This window comes from Leptomonas pyrrhocoris, assembly GCF_001293395.1.
Source record: "Leptomonas pyrrhocoris isolate H10 chromosome Unknown, whole genome shotgun sequence".
NCBI classification, from domain to species: Eukaryota; Euglenozoa; class Kinetoplastea; order Trypanosomatida; family Trypanosomatidae; genus Leptomonas; species Leptomonas pyrrhocoris.
This window is the reverse complement of record NW_015438357.1, coordinates 1244831-1262324: the sequence shown is the minus strand read 5'-3', so window position 1 is coordinate 1262324 and position 17494 is coordinate 1244831. Positions and strand designations below refer to the sequence as shown.

Below are 17494 nucleotides of genomic sequence, written 5' to 3'. Positions count from 1 at the left end.
GAACGTCACCGCTACGTGTGGAAATAGCAGCACACATCACACAGAAATCATAAAAAATGTCCACATTCCTCAACACATAGAAAGCGACGAAAAGCGTTTAAAAAGAAGTGAGACACATCACACGAAAGGAAAGCGCTGCCACCCCACTGTGAGATGGCGAGTGAGGCTCAGCACACGCGCTGTGAGGGGTTACCGGTTCGCGCACCAAAGCAACAGAGGAAGAAAGAAGAGGACGGCGTTCCGCCTCGAAGTGGAAAGATGCGGTGGTTCACGTTCTCCCGTGCTTTGCAAGCCTAGCAGCACAGCCACACGCAAAGCAAACCCCCTGTCTGCTCGTTGCAACGCCCTTCCTCCTCCAGGTCTACCGCGTACTGGCGTACCTGCACAAACCACATTTGCACAGGGGCAACGCCGCAAACGTGCGCGAGGAAACGTAGAGCTGGCGCGGCACTGTACGCGTGCAGTAGTAACGGTGCTTGACAGGGTTGTGCAGCGGAGCTCATCGCGTTAGCACAAGAGAAAGGAAAAAGGCAGTCGGGTGCCAATGTAGACAATGAAAACGCTTGTGGAAACGCTGAACCGGAGATCAACAAGGTGCACAGCAGGACCACAAAGACACGTTGCAAAGAACGCCTCTACTGAAGCCGCGCACAACAGCCGAGGGAAAAACACAACAAGATCACGACATCCCTGCGTCCGGCGTGCTCGGCAACAGTTGGCGTTCCTGCAAGTGTAGGGCGACTTCGGATCCCTCACGAGTAAGCTCCCCGGACCACTTCATCCACCGATGCCTTACGCAGAGGGATTGGCAGTGCCGGTGGGCTCCCTTCAAAGCTCTGCGGAGGTGTGAGCACAAGGCTCCGGTGCATCACCCTTGTTGTGCTTCTCACGGTACCGGCGCTCATCCTCAGCAGTCCACGGCTGCAGGAAGGAAAACACAATGACAAAGCCGATCAATCCGATGACCGCAAAAAACAGATAGATGATCGCAACACCCTTGTTCTGGTTGCCGCTCGCACCGCCCGACAGACCCTCCTTCGCAATCGGGAAGAACACGCTGATGATGAAGGCGAAAACACCCTGGAAGGTCTGCATCACACTGGAGCCACGCGGGCGGAAGGACAGCGGGAACATCTCCTGCGACAGCGGGTAGAAGGAGCAGCCAATGCACGACTGGAACACCAGCAGGTACACAGCAATGGCAGCAATCGACACGCCGTTGCGGGCCCCGTCGCTTTTCACCACGCCAGGCATCGTCACGATCCCCATCACGATGCACGCAACGGACGCGGCTGCCGTACCGAAGAGAAACACAAACCGCAGGTTCGTCGTGAGCGCCAGAATAATGAGCGAGCACGCGGCACTGAACACGTTCCAGATGTTCAGCACGATGTTGCCGACCATGGGGTCGAAGCCGACGTTGCCAGTGATCGTGGGCGCGTAGTTCATGAAGGCAGTAATACCCGTCAGCTGCACAACACCAGCAACAACGACACCGACCAGCAGGCGAGCCACCATCGAGCCCCAGCTGTACTCCGCAACGTTGATGCCGCGCTTCTTCTCCATCTCGTCGACGCGCTTCAGCAGATCGGCCTCATTGCCCTCCAGCACCTTTGCGTCGTGTTCCTCAGTAGCCTGTTCACCGTCGCGCTGCGTCCCAGTTTCGTCTTCGGACTCCCGCGCCCAGTACGGGCTTTCCTCCATGAAGTAGCCCATCAGCACCGTGATCACACCCACAGCAGTCGAGAGCGCCAAGTAGCCCTGGAACAGGCCGTACAGGTCGCCGCCCTTGCCGCCAAGGCTCACGCCCAGCACCATGCCGCCGCCAATGATGGCAGCAAGCGCCGTGCCTAGGTTCATCGTCACGCAGAAGAACGACGTCAGCACCTGCTTGTAGCGGTCAGGCGCGTTCTGGTTCACGTACACCATCGTCGGCACAGTGATGAACAGCTGCGCGGCGCCGGCAAGGAAGCGGCCGATCGTGGACGCCCAGTACTCGTTCGTCGCCACGCCGGCATGCTGCATGATCGCGCTCAGCAGGAAGATGAACCCGCCGAACATGAAGGCCTTCCGGTGGTGGAAGAACCCGAGGAAGTCGCCAGCGAGAGGACCGAGGAAAATGCCAACAACCATCGTGGCGCAGGCGAAGATACCAGAGTACAGCGACGTGAAGCCGGCCTGGTTCACGCACACGTTGCCGCCGTAGTCGTAGTGGCAGTGCATGTACCCACTGTTGTGGCAGTCCTCGCGCGTGAACTGCGAGCACATCCCCACGGTCCACTCGCACGCGTTGTTCCGCCACGTGCAGTCCTGGTTGATCACGCCGGCGCACGCCTTCTCCGTCGTGTACAGCGAGCACTGCTCCGAGTAGGTCTGGAAAGTGGCGAAGACACCGTTGATGCCGGTGGGGAAGCCTTGGCCAAGACCAGCCAGCACAAGGAACACCACGTGGCGCGCAACCTTCCAGTGGAAGAAGCCGCACACGTAGCTCACGCCGTCCAGGCTGTCCGCCTCCGACTCTGGTGGGGGCGAATTGATGGGCTCTTCGGCCGCCAGTTTCTGCATGGCAAGGGCCTCCTCGTCCTCGGGGGATATCGGCTGCACAATACCGGCGGCACGCACAGGACGGCTCTCCTCACCCTGCTGCTGCATCTCCCGCGCTTCAACGTCTTCACGTGCCGAGTAGTCCGCCATGGGTTGGTGATGTGTTTTTTAATCTTCTTTGATGGATATATTGCTTTAAAATGGGCAACGGGAGAAATGAAGTTTAGTGGGTGAGATAGAAACGTGTCAGCGGAACTCGCGTGTACGTGCTGGTCCACTCCGAATCTTTTGAACAACAAAAACAGGCCGTAGTGGATCTTTGTGTTGGCTTTAGAGTAGAGCACTTTTGGGATGCTGATTAGCTATGATGTTGACAGTTTTGTAAAAAAACAATAACGAGTACCGAAATTGCAGGTCAAACGCGGCCGAGAATTGTTGTCGTGAAAAAGGAAGGCGATCGTGCCGCATCGCAGCGTGCATGGCATTAAAGAAAACAATAGCATTAAAATACATCAGCATGAGGGTCGTTCAAGAGCCGAGACGCACGAGAGAAGAAAAGATACGTTGTTGTTGTTGACCAGAGTTTGAACAACAACAAAAAAAAAACAGAAGCCGATGCGGAGAGACGTGAGCGTTGATCGATTCGGCAAACGCCGTGGGCGTCGAAGGCAAAGGATATCACGTGACTTCAGTTTCCCAGCACGTGCTTTCGTCGCACCTTTTAAAGTGTTACCGGTCAATTGCTTCTTCTCGCTTTAATACTGCAGTACTCGTGAGTCTTGTCCGTCAGCAGCGGACCAACTCGGTCAAAGACTGCATCTCTGACACGGGGCTGATTCATCGGGCATCTACCATAACGTGAAGGTGTTTTCTTTGATGTTAGTTTGAACTGAGGGACCACAGACACCCATGACTAGCTGCATGCTGTGACGCCCTTCGACCTGCGACACAACGAGCACAAGCCTTTACGGTGATACAGCAGCGGCGTGGTACATGTGTCACAGCATCAGCTTACAAACTCGTATGAGAAATCATTAAAGAGGGATGTACAATTCACCACTTCAACTCAAAAACGGAGCTTGATGTAGCGAATTAATTCAAGACAGAAAGCGTTTTGCCAGATGCACGTTCGTGAGACAGCCAAAAGATATATAGTGAACACATGAGGACGTAAATGAATATTTAAACAAACGAAAGAAAAGGGAGAGAAAAAAATTTTGATGAAGAATGATTCAAAAAAAAGTGCTTCCGTAAACAAGTAGCGATTACTAAAGGGAATTTGGAAAGAAAAGAGTCGCGACGATGAAGTCAGGCTATCAGAGGGTCACACCGCAATTCGCGCCGTCGCAAAGACTAAAGGGAAGGGGGAGGGGACTCCGCGCATCGGAGGGGGTCTACGCATTTCCTTCTCCTTCCCGTCCCCATCTATCCCTCCCTGTACTTCTTCACCGCATCTCCCACACTCGTCAAAACCAGCTGTCAAGGAAGAAGAAGAAAACGTGCCTCCTGTGTTCACCTCGTGCGATGCCTCCCGCGCCGCGTCGGCGCTCATCAACGCGAGCACACGACACAGCTGGCATGCCTTGCTCCACCTTGCGCTCGCTGAAGTGTTTTACAGTTCGCCCGACAGGAGGAATCACTACGTTGCACAAGAACGCGGCACACACGAGTTCACAAGAAGCCTTTTTTTTCCGCGCTCGTCATCGGTGATTCGCGTACGATGGGAAAAAAAAAAGAGGGAGACTGGCTATTTATAGAAAAAAGGAAAGTATCGATGGCGCAAGAGAGAGTGGCGAGAGAGGGAAAGAAAGAAAAAGAAAACAAAAAAAGAAACAAGAAGCGTATGTGCGCAGAACCCAGGAGAAGAGTATATATATATATATATATATCAGTTCGAGAAGACAAAAACAGCAGAAGACTAAAAAGAAAAAGGGGAGAAAAAGGAATCGGTCATTTTTGACGTATGTGCGTGAGCTTGAATGCACAGCGTGAAGTTGTGTGTGTGTTTGTGTGTGCTGCTCAAACGCGCATGAAGAGTCTCTGGTGGGCAACCCAGAACGCACGCGCACAGCCAAGGAGAGGGGAGCGAAGACAAGAAAACCCGGAAAAGAAAAACATTGGGTAAAACACACAATAAAAGGAACGAGTGCACGAACACCTTAGTACGCATTTTCATCGCCGCCTCGAACACTGCATAGCCACATTAATGAAGCGTGATTGTCCAGTCCTCATCGACGCGCAGCGGCGTGCTGCGCACGTCAATAAACACCATATCGCTGTGCTGCTCCACCGGCAGCGATGCCCCTTTGGCGGTCGCAGACTCCACAGTCCCGGCAGCGGCGCCGTAGATCACGACGCGCTCCACCGTGTTCGGCGCGGAGAACTGCCCCTCCGACGCAGCGCTGCACGAAAGCGTGCCGTCCGCGTACTTGAACGCGCGGTGCGCAAACCGGCCTTGCTTGTACTGGAACGTCTTCATGTCGTCCAGGTACAGTTCACCTTCGCTAGCACCGTGGGCGTCCAGCGCCACGTGCAGCGTGAAAGAGTCGTTGACGGCGAACGCAGTCGAGGCGCGCCTTTGCGCCTTTGTCGGCAGCACGCAACCGCCGCGTAGGTACATCGGGATCGAGTCCATCGTCACCGGCACCGTGTGCACGCCCGCCCCGGCAACCCTGCGGCCGCTCGGGTATTCGTACCATAGCGCGCTCTTCGGCAGACACACATCCACCGTTTGTGCCTCGCTGTGCACCACCGGGCACGCAAGCAGCGACGGCCCGAACATGAACGAGTCCTGAACCTCCGCCAGTTCCTCTTCCGCAGGGAACTCGAAAAACAGCGGACGCAGCACCGTCGCACCTTCGTGGTGCGCGTGGTAGAACACCGTGTACAGGTGTGGGATCAGTGTGTAGCGCAGGTACAGTGCAGCACGAATGCGGTTACGCGCTGAAGGTTCCCACACGTACGGCTCGCGGTGGAGGGTGTCCATGTTGGCGTGGCCACGGTAAAAAGGGTAGAAAACAGCAGCCTGGAGCCAGCGCTGGAACAGTTCACTCGTGGGCTCATACAAGAAGCCGCCGGCATCCACACCGCAGAACGGGTAGTTCGACAGCGAAAGGCACAGCAGTTCCGCCATCGTACCCTGCAGGTGGTCCCAGCGGGACATGTTATCGCCCGCCCACATGCCACACAGACGCTGGCTGCCGGCGAAGAAGCTGCGAGTCAAGACGAAGGGGCGCTCCGGCTCCACGCCAGGGCCCGCAGCCTCCAGACACCCTTGCGTAGCGGACAGCACACTCAGGAATCCGTAGAGGTTGTGCAGGTAGCGGTGCTGCACTGCGCGGCCGTCGTCGGTGTGGTGCAGCGCCTCGCGGGGCATGGTGCGCTCCCGGTATCCGTGAAACACCGCTGGCTCGTTCATGTCCACCCACGTGTACGTGTTGCGGCCGCCGCACTCGCACCTGTCGTCGTGGAAGAAGGTCGCGTACCACTCGCGGGTGCGGCGCTGTAGGAAGTCGGGCCAGCAGCTGTTGCCGGGCCAGCAGTCCGCCTCGAAGTTCTGCAAGTCGTCGGGGGTGCGCACAAAGTGGTTTCCTGCCACTCCCTCGTCGTACACCTCCCAGCCCTCCTCCGTCTTCGTGTGTGGGTCCTTGATGGTCACCATCTTGCGACCGCGAGACACCAGGTGGTCCAGCAACGCTTTCGGGTCGGGAAAAGCATCATGGTCGAATTGGAAGTACTTCTTGTCCGCGGAGTACTCGATGTCCAGCCACAGCACGTCGTACGGCATGTCAGCGCCGGACATGCCGGCTTCCACAGACATGCACTCTTCCTGCGTCATGTAATTCCAGCGGCATTGGTGGTAGCCCAGCACACTGTAAGGCGGGAAAAAGGTCGGACCGGTGATCAGCGCGTGGTGCTGCTGCACAGCATGGGGTGTGGGACCAGGGATGAAGAAGAGATCCGTGATGCCCACCTCCGCGGTCCATCGCACCGCGGGGGCGCCAGGGCGTTCCAAGATGCGCACGTACATCTCCGACGAGTTCATGAAGAGCACACCGGCCGTGGCGGAGGCCGAGTAGGCCATCAGGAAGGGAATCGCTCCGTACTTCGGGTCACCGCTCTGCAACGGATACCTGAACGCATCGGTGTTAAACAGCTGGTACGACTCGCCCTTCTGCATCGCCAGGTCTTGCGTGTGCTCCGGTAGCCCGTACAGCTTCTTTGCCACGGGGAAGCGCAGTTCCACCGCAGGCGCCTCCACGTCGCGCAGCTCCACGAACCCGACGACAACCTCCTTATCGTGTGCAACAAACGAAAAGTTCAGGCTGTCCCCATCACGGGTCACAGACAGCGTTGATGTGTCGTTGGCGATCACCTGCGTGCGGCCCTCCTGCCTCACCGTCAGGGTCGACTCCGCGACGGGGTGCGCAACAACAACTTCAGGTACTTCCCACACCCACTCCGCGTCCGGCTTTACGCGCAGGCGGATCACTCCGTGCTTGTAGCCGTCCGCGTACAGAGACACCGGCCCCATAGGCAACTGGAAAGAATTGAACTTCATCGTGTGGAATGGATGCTTGCAGAACGAATAGTGGAAAGCAGAAAAAAGAGCATTTAAGGAACGTGAAGGGAAATGTTCAGCTACCTTTTGGGGAGAGAGAGAGAAAACTGCTCTTTGCTCCGTGTTGAGGAAATCGAAAATGAAAACAAAGAAAGAAGAGTGAATTGGCGTTAAAGAGAGCTCGTATTCTTTCGTGGCGGCGTGTATGCGAAGGCAGATGACAAGATCGCGTTGGATGTGTATTTGCGTCGTTCGCGTAAAAGCGGTGGCGTCGCAGCAAGCGCACGCACCCAGACGTTAGGTATGATGTGTCGGCGCACCGTTTTTGTCGAGTGCACATCGCATCACAGCGGCGTCGGCACAGTACGGACAATACAAACAACAAGGAATAATATAAAAGAGCAATGAGATATGGGTAAAGAGAAGTTACGCCTTTTTTTGGCGAAGGGGGGGGGGCACCTTCAAGCAACTTTCCACTACCGCTAGGGGGCGGCACTGCAAAGAGCACAAAAAGGGGGCAAAAATGACGCACATGGCCCATGGTGCTTTGACAGGGAGAAGACGGTCACTGTGCGGTAAATGATGATGTTCTTTTTCCCCCTGCGTGCCGAACAGGCGTTGCGGCTTGCCATCGCTGCACCGCGCAGCACTTCCTGCCAAGCTGTTCCTCCCATTCAAGTGTCCCTATTTGGCCTTCACTGCGTGGTGATTCCAAAACCTCCGCACATCATAATCTGATTTCTTAATTTATTGCCCTATTCGAGCACGGAATAAGGAACGGGCGGATCCGCCTACGTTCAATGGAGCACAAAACGGAAGTGTAGGGAAGCGTCGTCAAAACTTGTCGTCGGCTCCCTCCTGCGATTTCTGCTTTCTCATTATTATTATTATTATTTTCCTTACGTGCTCCACACGCACTGTCATTGCTGCGGCTGCGAGAGAGTTGCCCCAAGGCGAGCCCAAATTCCGTGCGCAACGACCAGCTCATTCGTCAGAGAAGAGGGGCACTTAAGCGCGTGCCGCAGGTGCGTAAGTTCCTCGGCGGTCACCACCGCGAAGGCAGCCCCATCTCCTTTGTATCCGAGCCCCAATGGAACTACCTCACCGCCGTCCCTGGAAGGCATCGCGCACGCGTCGCCAGCTCCGTTGTGTGGCAGCAGACAGCCGTTTTCCTCAAGGAAACCCAGGAACGACACTCTGTCTGCGGCGCTGTAAGAACTACTAGGGAGGCAACCAGTGAACACACTGCCGGCGTCGCCCAACGTCGCATCTGCGGTATCGCCTAGCGTCGTTTTCTCGGCTGTGTGTGCCACAGTGGTACTAAAAGACTGCAAGACGGTGACGCAGGACACTGCGTGCCACCAGGCCGCCACTTCACTCTCTCGCACGCCGATGGGGCAGTTGCTCGCTGGATTCGCCGACGTTCGTGCACCTGCAATTCCGACCTGGTCTGCGCAAAGACCGCTTTTATCGTCTGAAATGCGTCGTGTCGCCGTGCGCGACGTGCCGCCCACTCGCACTCGTGCCTCTGCGTCCACGTATTGAAGGTAAAAAGTGAAGAAGCGGAGGCAGTCCTCCTCACTCCACAGTCGCCCACACCACATCAACGAAAGCGCCACAAAAGTGAGTTGGGCCGCGGGTCGCACGTGTTCGCGAACTTCGTCCAAAGAGACGCGGGTCTGAAACGTTAACGGGTAGGCTGGCGACGGGGTCACGGCGAAAGGCGATGCAGCTGAAGAAAACGTATTATCCGGTGCAGAGCCGCTGTGTCGCTGGTTGATCTCCGCTGGCCGCACAGACGCTGCTTCACCTTCTGCGAAAGAAGGACACAGCTGCACAGCGTCGTTGGTGACTGATTTCCCAACGAACGTCTCCGCCAGGATCGCGCTAACATACACTTTGCGACCTAGCGCGGCATCGACACGCCTCTCCCAACCCAATTCGCCGCCGCCACTGTCCTTGCCGACCGGGCCCCCTTCAAATAGGCGAGCCATGACGTTGAACAGGACCTCGCGCAGTGGTGACAGGCGCTCGTACACTGCCTGTTGGCACCGACGCGAAACCGAAAGTGGTAACGGATGCGACTCTAAGCCAACTGACGGTGGCACCGCTGCTTTCGCTACTGGGAGGACAGCAGAGCACTTCACGGGACACGTCGAGGGCGGTGGTCCGCGGTGCACCCACTCGTCACCGACCCAGGCCGTCCACAGATGTCGCTCCACGGAGACATCCCGCGCCGTCACCTCCGCCAGCGCGTTCTGCGCAGCCCACAGCGAAGTCGCGAGATCGAGAGCCTCCATCGACGCTACACCGCTGTCAAGGTGTGTCGGCACGGAGGTCGCTTCCCAGCTAGCAGCCTCCACCATCCACTGTGCCACGAGATCGCAGTGGAGCACGCCGCAAAACTGATTCACCAACGCTGCCGCACGCGACACTCGAAAGTCAACAGGCGGTGCAGCGGTGCTGGCTTTGCCGTAAGGTGCGACGCTACTGCAAGACTCCTGCGCGGGGGAGGACTCGTGGTGCGCCTTCTCGTCGACGCACCACGTCGCGCTTTTGCCGAGACGAGAATCATACAACGCAAGGAGCGCGTAGAAGGTGGGAAGGTACGCGGCGGAGCGCAGTCCAAGCCGGCCGGCGGTGGACGGACCGTGGCGCACCAGCAAGAGACCCGTCAACTCCTTTTCAGCACCGGGCTGCGAAGCATTTGCTGCCGCCACCGCGCTGAGCGCCTTTTGCAAAAGGAAACCCTCACGAGGCAGGCACAAAAATTCTGGCAGCGCTCGCCCACAGAGCTGCTCCACCTCGCGGCTACACAACGACAACCATGTGGACACGACGGCGTCTATGCCGGCAGCCGCAAAGAACGCCCGCGGGTCGTTGGACCAGAGCAGTGGAAACATTTGCTGATTCCGCGCCTGCGGAGTGTCATGCAGGAGGTTGACGCGCGCCACGGCCCCGGTCCAGCCTGGTTTTGCGGTGCAGTAGAGAGACGTCGTGCCGTTCTTGCTCCTGCCGCTGTTTCGGAAGAAGAGCACGAGTACCTGATAAACCTGCAACCATACCGCGCACTTCTCCACCGCGCTGATCGACAGATCCGCGTCGGTGTCCATGCCTTGCAGGTTGGCGGTCGCATCGACCAGCGACGTCGACGTTGTAGTGGGCGCCGCCGCAAATGCGCTGTGTTGAGCGTCGCCGTGCCCCTGACTATCCGCCGCCGCCTCCTCTCGCAGCGTCGTCGCCGCCGAGTGGACCCCCACAAGGTCTGCGACCGTGCTCCCGCCCGCTACAGGTGCTGCTAAGGTGATGTGGCAGAGCTCCGCCAACGCGTCTTCGCAGCTGCCGAGGACCAGCTCCACCTGCATCTTGTGCTTCTCGACGAGGTCCCTCAACTTATCCAAAAAGCAGCAGAAAAGCTGCTCGAGGCTAGGGACCGAGGCCGGGGCGGTCCACACAACCGCAGACTCAGCGCAGTACGCGTGGGATTGGCGCGTCGTGCCGTCGCTGGAGAGCTGCGAGACGCACCATCGCATCACGCGCACGCAGTCACGTACCACGCTGTCCACGTCCACCACCAAAACAGTCGTGTTGGCAAAAGCGCCACTGCCGGTCAGCACGTCAAACGGAAACGTAGGCGAGGCTATGATGTAGCCGACGGCGGTCGACGCGAGCAAAGAAGACGTCCCTTGCCCCGACGCCAATGCACTTTTCTGTTCATACGCGGAGGCACACAACCACGTAACTGTGCCATGCAAAAGTGAATTTGAAGAAGAACTCATTCGGCTACAAGAGGCATGCAAAAAGACAGAATAAAGAACTAAATAAAAAAGGACGAGGAAAGCCACCACTAGGTGACGGCCGCGAAGGAATAAGAGGGGTAGGATGCCAAGAACAAACGGACGCTAATAATAATATGCGAGAGAAATACGATCTGATGCTTTACATTTATGCAGTCGAAGCGTGCTTGATTACGTGCGGCGCTGCCCCGACGCTGACAACGGTCATCCACCCAGGGGTTTATCGCTCCGCCGCAGTTGAGTTGCAGATATACAGTGCGTTTCTCCAGTTGTGTGGGAGGTGAAGAAGAAAAGAATAAGTAGTAATGTGTAGTGCAGGAAAGTTGGGCGAAGAAAAAAAAAGAAGATATTTATGCTCAAGAGAGGAAAAAAGACACAAGTGACGATAACCGTAACACCACATGCGAAACAGAAAGGGGCGGGAAACTGGAAACGGGGGGGAGAGAGAGGGAGGGGGAGAGAGAAGTGCATGAGGATGCTGCCAAACAGCGATGTTCATGTAGACTTATCCGACAATAGAAGCGTGCTGAAGAGTCCATATCCGCCCTCAACGGAACCATGCGTGCAGGCTTCGCATGTAACATTTTTCCCCGAGTACTTCGAATGACAGTAACGTTCGTAGAGGTTCGGGTTTCCAGCTCCGCATGACAGGTGACATGCCATCCCACGACGAAGTCGTAAACGCCAGACACGATCGCCCAAAGGAAAAGAGAAAAGGTCCTCTTCTCTTTTTCATTTCACCCTCTGCTGTAACAATCAAAGAGCGGGTAAAAATGTGATAGTGAAGCGGCGGACGCACTTTCGCACCTGGCGGCAGCTTCCGCTGTACTGCCGCTGCGTATCGCTGCTTTGTTTGATCTTCATTTTTTCTTCTGCAAGGCTTCACAGGAGGCCCATAAATGCGTACAGAATTCGTTCTGTCGGCTATTTCACCGAGGGAAAGAAAAAGGAAGTGACAATGGAACAGAAGAAGGGGAACAACAACAACTATAGGTAGATCACACACAGCAAAAGGAAAAAGGGAACAGAAAAGCACGACGGCGTCGGACACTCAGACAACGCAGATCGCGTGAACGAGAAAAAAAAAGGGATGCGAACAATAATAATAACAATAATAATAAAACAGACAGGCCCTATCCAGCTTCTCAAACCCGCAGTCTCTTTCGTGTCAATAGACCAAAACATCTTCTTTAGTTTTTCGGTTTTGTTTTCATGTGAACCTCTCTCGCCTGTCCATTGAGAAACAAGGGCTTCGCCGGAGGGTAAAACTGGACTCATGGCGGCTCTCACGCCTCCACTGTCTTTTCCGGACGATGCAGAGAAACAAATTAGTATCGCACTCACACGCACACCACCTTTGCGGCCGGCAAAAAGGAAAAAAAAAGTCAGCTTGAAAGCCAGCAACGCTCCAGCTGTTCTTCCACACCCACAACTACCAAAAAGAATCAGTAATAATAGTGTTCAGAGGCGAACAATGGAGAACCAATAGAGACAGAGCGACAACTCAACAGAGCAAAAAGCGAAATCATGAACGGCCACACTCTCACTCCTGTCCCAATACCACTCAAGGGGCGCCACCATAAGACGCCGTTTCCTTCGAGCTGCAACTGCCATCACGGCAGTGTAACAGAGAAAAAGACGTGGGTGTTGATGGACAGCATCACTTGGCGTCCCAGCAACAACAACATGAATAGCAAAGCAGCCCACATGCATTTCGTATACCTTTTTGCATAGATGCCGAGTGCGTTGTGGCTTCTGTGCTTGGTGTGCTACTATCTGCAACGCTTCTGCTTTGTTGCTTGAAGGCAGCTCGTGAGACTCGTGCTTCACCTCCGCATTGCTGTTAACCCACAATGTTTCTTTTTAAAATACAGATTGGAAGGAGAGAAAGCAACGAGCAGAGTAACTTACCCCCCCCCCCGCTTCTACCTTTTTATCATTGTCTAGATGACAGCCACCACGCTAAAGTGCAAACGAATGCGGCCTCGTGCACACCACCGAGCAACCCCAAAGCAGAAAACAAAAGGAGAGCACAAAGAGGAGAAAAACGACACTGATGAGACGAAGGAAAGGCAAAAAAAAAGAAAAAGAGGTGACAACGTAGCAATCAAAGAAAGAGATAACAATGAACAGAACACCGAACGTGCTTTGCACAAGGCAAACAAACAAACAGACATACAAAAAAAAGGACAAGATACAGAACTTATAACATCAAAGAAAACAATCACCACAAACAGAGTAATTGTGGTGCGTTTCCCTGCTCTCCGGTCGCTCTGCCTCTTCTCGTTGTTGTTGTTGTTCTGTTTTTTTTTCCCTTTGCCTGGTCCCATTGCACGTCTGAGGCACAAAACCGCAGACAGTTCTACCGTTGCCCTAGAACGCTCTCGTTTGGGTTTGCTTCGAAAAAAGAAAAAAAAACTTGAGAAATAACATAAAAAATCAGAATGCACACCCGTCATAGCGCTTCGGGTAACTAGCTATATAATTTAAAAAAAGAGCACACAAAAAGGGAAGAAAAACAAACCGATAGGTGAACTCGCATAGCGCACAGACAAGTGAGAGAAGAGAAACAAAGCAAAAGGAAGGTTCTATGAAGAATATCGTACAAGAGGAGAGAAAGAAGGCGCGGCACTTCGTAGGCTGCGAGGCTGCGTGTATACGCCGTCCTGGTCAAACGAGGATAAGATAAATCAAGCGATCGCAGGTGTCTTCCCTTCTTTTCTTCTTTCTGTGACAAGACGTTTATCCAACATATATCACTCCTTTCATGGAACCCCTATTACATTGCTCCTACATGTCACCCGAGCACTACTCATGATCACGCAACGCTCTACGTATTGGAAAGAAAAAGGAAAAAGAAGAAGAAACAGACAAAAACAAAATAAAAGCGTTGCGTCGAACAATAGTTGTTCAGATTCGGCAAAGACAAAGCAATGTAGCTCTTGCTAACCCCTTGAGAGAGGGGGAAAAAGAGATCAGGAAGAAGAACACGTTGATAGCGTAATTGAAAACAAAAAAAGAAAAGAAAGTGCGGTCCAGCAACAGAGAGGGCAGAAAGAACCAACAGCGGAAGAAAGTGGAAAACATATAACGCGAAGTTGCGCGAGGACCCGGGGCGACAGCAGAAGACTAGTAGAGCGGCTCGACAGCGGCGATCGACGAGACAAAGCCTCTTACAGCAGAACGGGACGACGCGGCACGATGAAGATAAAGATTTTGGAGAAGAAGAACTGCTGAGCAGCGAAGGCAACAGGACCTAGGTGGACGGCCTGAAAAGATGCCGCCAGAAGCTCCAGTGCACACCCTGTTGCTTGTGTGGTACTGCAGGCCTCCTTCATCACCAACTCCTCAAAAAAAAAAAGAGATAGAAATGAACGGCGAAACCGTTTTGCCGCTTGTGCTCGTTTACTACACCCTGTTCTCTTCCTGAAACTTTTTCAACAGCGGCGCGTTGCTCCTCTTCCAGCGTTCCAGCGCCGCGTTTCCACGCGAGACGCTCAGCACGCACATCTGATCCTCGCGCAGCTCCATACAGTTCGAGAAGAAGCGCTTGGCGTTGCAGTGGCTCCACGTGGACAGCGCGTAGCGAGTGTCGTCGGCCGCCGTCTCAGCCGTCTCGTGCGCCGCCGCGGCGAGGAGCTGGCGGTTAACCTCACGCGATACCGCCTCGAGCCGCTCCGAGCTGCTCGCCACCTCTGTCTGGCAGGAATTCCGGTGTTCTTGCAGGTACTGGAGATTCAACGCGGCCCACTCCTCGGCCTCCTCCTCCATAATCTGGGTGCTGCGGGCAGCAGACTCAAGCAGCGTCTGCTGGGCGGCGTGGTGGGCGCGCAAGGACACTTGTTCATCAATCATTTTCCTCGTCTCCATGAGCGCCTTGGCGTTCTCCTTGACGTACTCGTCGCGCTGCTCGTCGATGGCGTTCCTCACCCTCGTCGCCTCCTCCGCCTTCTCCTTATCCTGCTGCGCCTGCAGCTGCGCGCGCTCCCGCTCCGCCTCAGTCATGGCGCCCATCTCTTCCGCCGCAGCACGACGGTCCTTCACGTTCACCTTCGCCGTCTTACCGGCTTTGCTGGCGTTCACATCGTAGTAGACACCGTCGTGCTGGGGCAGCTTGCGGCGAATGACGGCCGGCTTCGCCATCGCGTCGATCGCGAAGATGTGCAGATCAGCAAGCAGCGAGTCGTACGTCTTGCCGGACTCGAGGAAGTCGAACTGCAGTTTCTCCGCCTCCGCCCCGGTGGACGAGGTGACCTTCATGTCCTTCACCTTGTTTGCGAAGTGCAGCGTGCTGACCGTCTCGTCGTACGTGAGCTGCGTCGGCGAGCACTGGGCGAGCAGCAGCACACGCGAGCTTGGGTGCGAGAAGGTGGGCTTCAGCAGCGACGTGAGGTTCGAGATGCGGTAGCTGACGAAGCTGCCCTCGTGCAGACTGTGCACGACATTCCCGAGCGCCGTCAGACTGCTGTTGATCGACGTGGCCTCCTTCAGACCCGCGCCGGTCACGTGACTGCGGTTGATGCGCTCGCTACCAGCCAAGTCGGCCAGGATGATCTTGCTGGCGTAGATGGGCTCCTTCTGCTCCGGTAGGCGGAAAATGGTGCCCTGAAACGGCATCTCATACGGCGGCAGGACGGCCTCCGGCTGGTTGCTACCTCCGTTCGCGTTACCGCCCTTCTTCGAAGTCGGCGTTACCGCTCGCTTGTCGCCCGACTTTTGCGCGCTGTTCGCTTTGTTCGACTGATCCAGAATAGAGAGCGACGGTGCTGCGGCGCTGGCAGCCTGCTGCAGGATGTCGATCGAGAAGAGGCAGTGACTGCGACTGGAGGAAGAGTTCGAGTCGGTGGCACGGGTGGAGCGACGGGAAATGGCAAGTTGAATTTCGTTGAACACCGCCTGCAGCGACCTCATCTCCTTGATGATCAACGACGGCAGTATCACGTCCTCGCCGATCATCACCGCCTTCAGCGGCGGCGGCGCCGTGCCGGGCTTGCCGCCGAAGAGGTCACGAATGTTCTCGTTGTAGATCTCCATACAGCTCAAACCGACGACCACGTGCCAGCCCTTCTTCGCCTGACGGATCTTGTAATCCATCAAGTCGCTCAGCACACGCAAGAACATGCCGCTGTTGGTCGTGAGTAAATCGTTTTCGAGCGGGTTCGGTTTCACATCACCCAGCACTGTGAAGGTCTTACCTGAGCCCGTTTGGCCGTAGGCGAGAAGGGTCGCGTTGACGCCCACCAGCGCGGCATCGACCATGTCCACAACGGCGTCCTCGTACACCTCCAGCTGCGTGCTCTCCTGATCAAAGATGTAATCGAAGGAGAACAAACTGCTCTTGGACGGTTCGCCAGGCTTCGTGAGCTCCACCCGAAGACCATTATCGCCGACGCGGTAAACGCCCTGCAGCTCGAACTTCTCCTGCTGCTGGTTGATGGCGCCCTCACGCAGCATCGGACGCACACGGACGGACACCATCACACGTTGATTGCCAACGGTCGTCATCTTGAAGTGGTCGTTACGGAGGTGGAAAGAAACAAATAAAAGAGACAAATAGGAATGAGAAGGAGAGAAGAAAAGAAAGACGACGACAGAGGTACAAAGAAGGAAACCAACAAACCGTATGTCAAAACTAACGCTATTGGGCACAACGCTCTGAAGCAACCTGTCACGTTTTTCGTGTTTTCGCTGCTTACGACAACAAAAACGAAGCAATGCTGTTGAGGACGCTGTGAGATACAGGAAAGCTGAAGAAAAAAAAGAACAATGGAGGATAGAACCGGGAAAAAAAGAGAGTAAAGAATCAAATAGAGAAGACAGGGTAAGTCTACTACGCGAGTCTGGTCACTCTAACCTCCCTCTTTTATTTTTCACTCTCTGTGAGTAGTCTTTAAAACTATTTTTCCTGCTTGGTTTATCGGTGTCTGCGGAGGCAGCTTGTGAGTGCTTCGCAACCGACTAAAAAAAGGCGTGGAAAGGAGATGCGCTATGTGTGCAAGTGTGTGTCTACGTTGCTTGAAATATAAAACCTTTTACTTTGCCTGAAAGTAAGGGCAATCATATATATATATCAAACAAGGCAAATGAGATCGAAGGGAAAAGAAACCGTTTCACAAACCTAATGGCAAAAAAATGTATAAAAAGCAAACTCTGTGTGTGTGAGTGTTTGAGACAAAGGTTCACGAATGCACGTGTGTGTATTGAACGGTATGTTTAACGGATATTGTTGGGGCCCGAAGAAACATAAGTGTATCAGCGGTGATGGGCAACAGAAACAAAAGAAGAAGGTGCATGGGGAGCAGGAGAAGTAGAAACTATTTTTGGTAGCTACAAAGCTACTGTTGCAAAAACAGAAAAGCGCGATAACACCGACTGAAGATATGTGGTTTCGCCGTTCTTCGCGAAAAAGGCGGCTGCTTCTCGCTCGCTCGCTCGCTCTTTTCGATTTGGAGTTGAACGACAGTAGAAGCGATACGCGGATGCAGAGACACGCATGCGTGTTTGCTTTCGCACACCTATAAATTGGAAGCAGGGAGGGGGTGCGTTTCCCTTGTTTTTGTGTGTGCGTGTGTGCTTTGTTTTTTACCCATTA

At 54.8% G+C, this 17494-nt stretch overlaps 4 protein-coding genes across 5 annotated transcripts; all 4 read right to left on the bottom strand.

Moving 5' to 3' along the window:
• Positions 1 to 828: 828 nt before the first annotated feature.
• On the bottom strand, positions 829 to 2908 carry ABB37_00397 (putative hexose transporter; the record flags this gene model as incomplete). The annotated part of the gene is made up of 1 exon (XM_015796579.1): positions 829 to 2908. Exon 1 carries the CDS (start codon positions 2692 to 2694, stop codon positions 829 to 831), a length of 1866 nt encoding a protein of 621 aa, XP_015664587.1. The 5' UTR covers positions 2695 to 2908.
• A 1839-nt stretch (positions 2909 to 4747) lies between these two features.
• Positions 4748 to 7105, bottom strand: ABB37_00396 (putative alpha glucosidase II subunit; the record flags this gene model as incomplete). The annotated part of the gene is made up of 1 exon (XM_015796578.1): positions 4748 to 7105. One exon carries the CDS (start codon positions 7103 to 7105, stop codon positions 4748 to 4750), a length of 2358 nt encoding a protein of 785 aa, XP_015664586.1.
• A 920-nt stretch (positions 7106 to 8025) lies between these two features.
• ABB37_00395 (hypothetical protein) lies at positions 8026 to 11330 on the bottom strand (the record flags this gene model as incomplete). Of its 2 annotated transcripts, none has more annotated exons than XM_015796576.1 (1): positions 8026 to 11330. In XM_015796576.1, exon 1 carries the CDS (start codon positions 10882 to 10884, stop codon positions 8026 to 8028), a length of 2859 nt encoding a protein of 952 aa, XP_015664584.1. In that variant the 5' UTR covers positions 10885 to 11330. The 2 variants fall into 2 exon arrangements, with proteins under 2 accessions (XP_015664584.1, XP_015664585.1); XM_015796577.1 differs by having other exon boundaries at positions 8026 to 11259.
• A 2980-nt stretch (positions 11331 to 14310) lies between these two features.
• On the bottom strand, positions 14311 to 17054 carry ABB37_00394 (putative 60S ribosomal protein L12; the record flags this gene model as incomplete). The annotated part of the gene is made up of 1 exon (XM_015796575.1): positions 14311 to 17054. The coding sequence occupies exon 1, from the start codon at positions 16405 to 16407 to the stop codon at positions 14311 to 14313; it is 2097 nt and encodes a 698-aa protein (XP_015664583.1). The 5' UTR covers positions 16408 to 17054.
• Between the last annotated feature and the right edge of the window lie 440 nt (positions 17055 to 17494).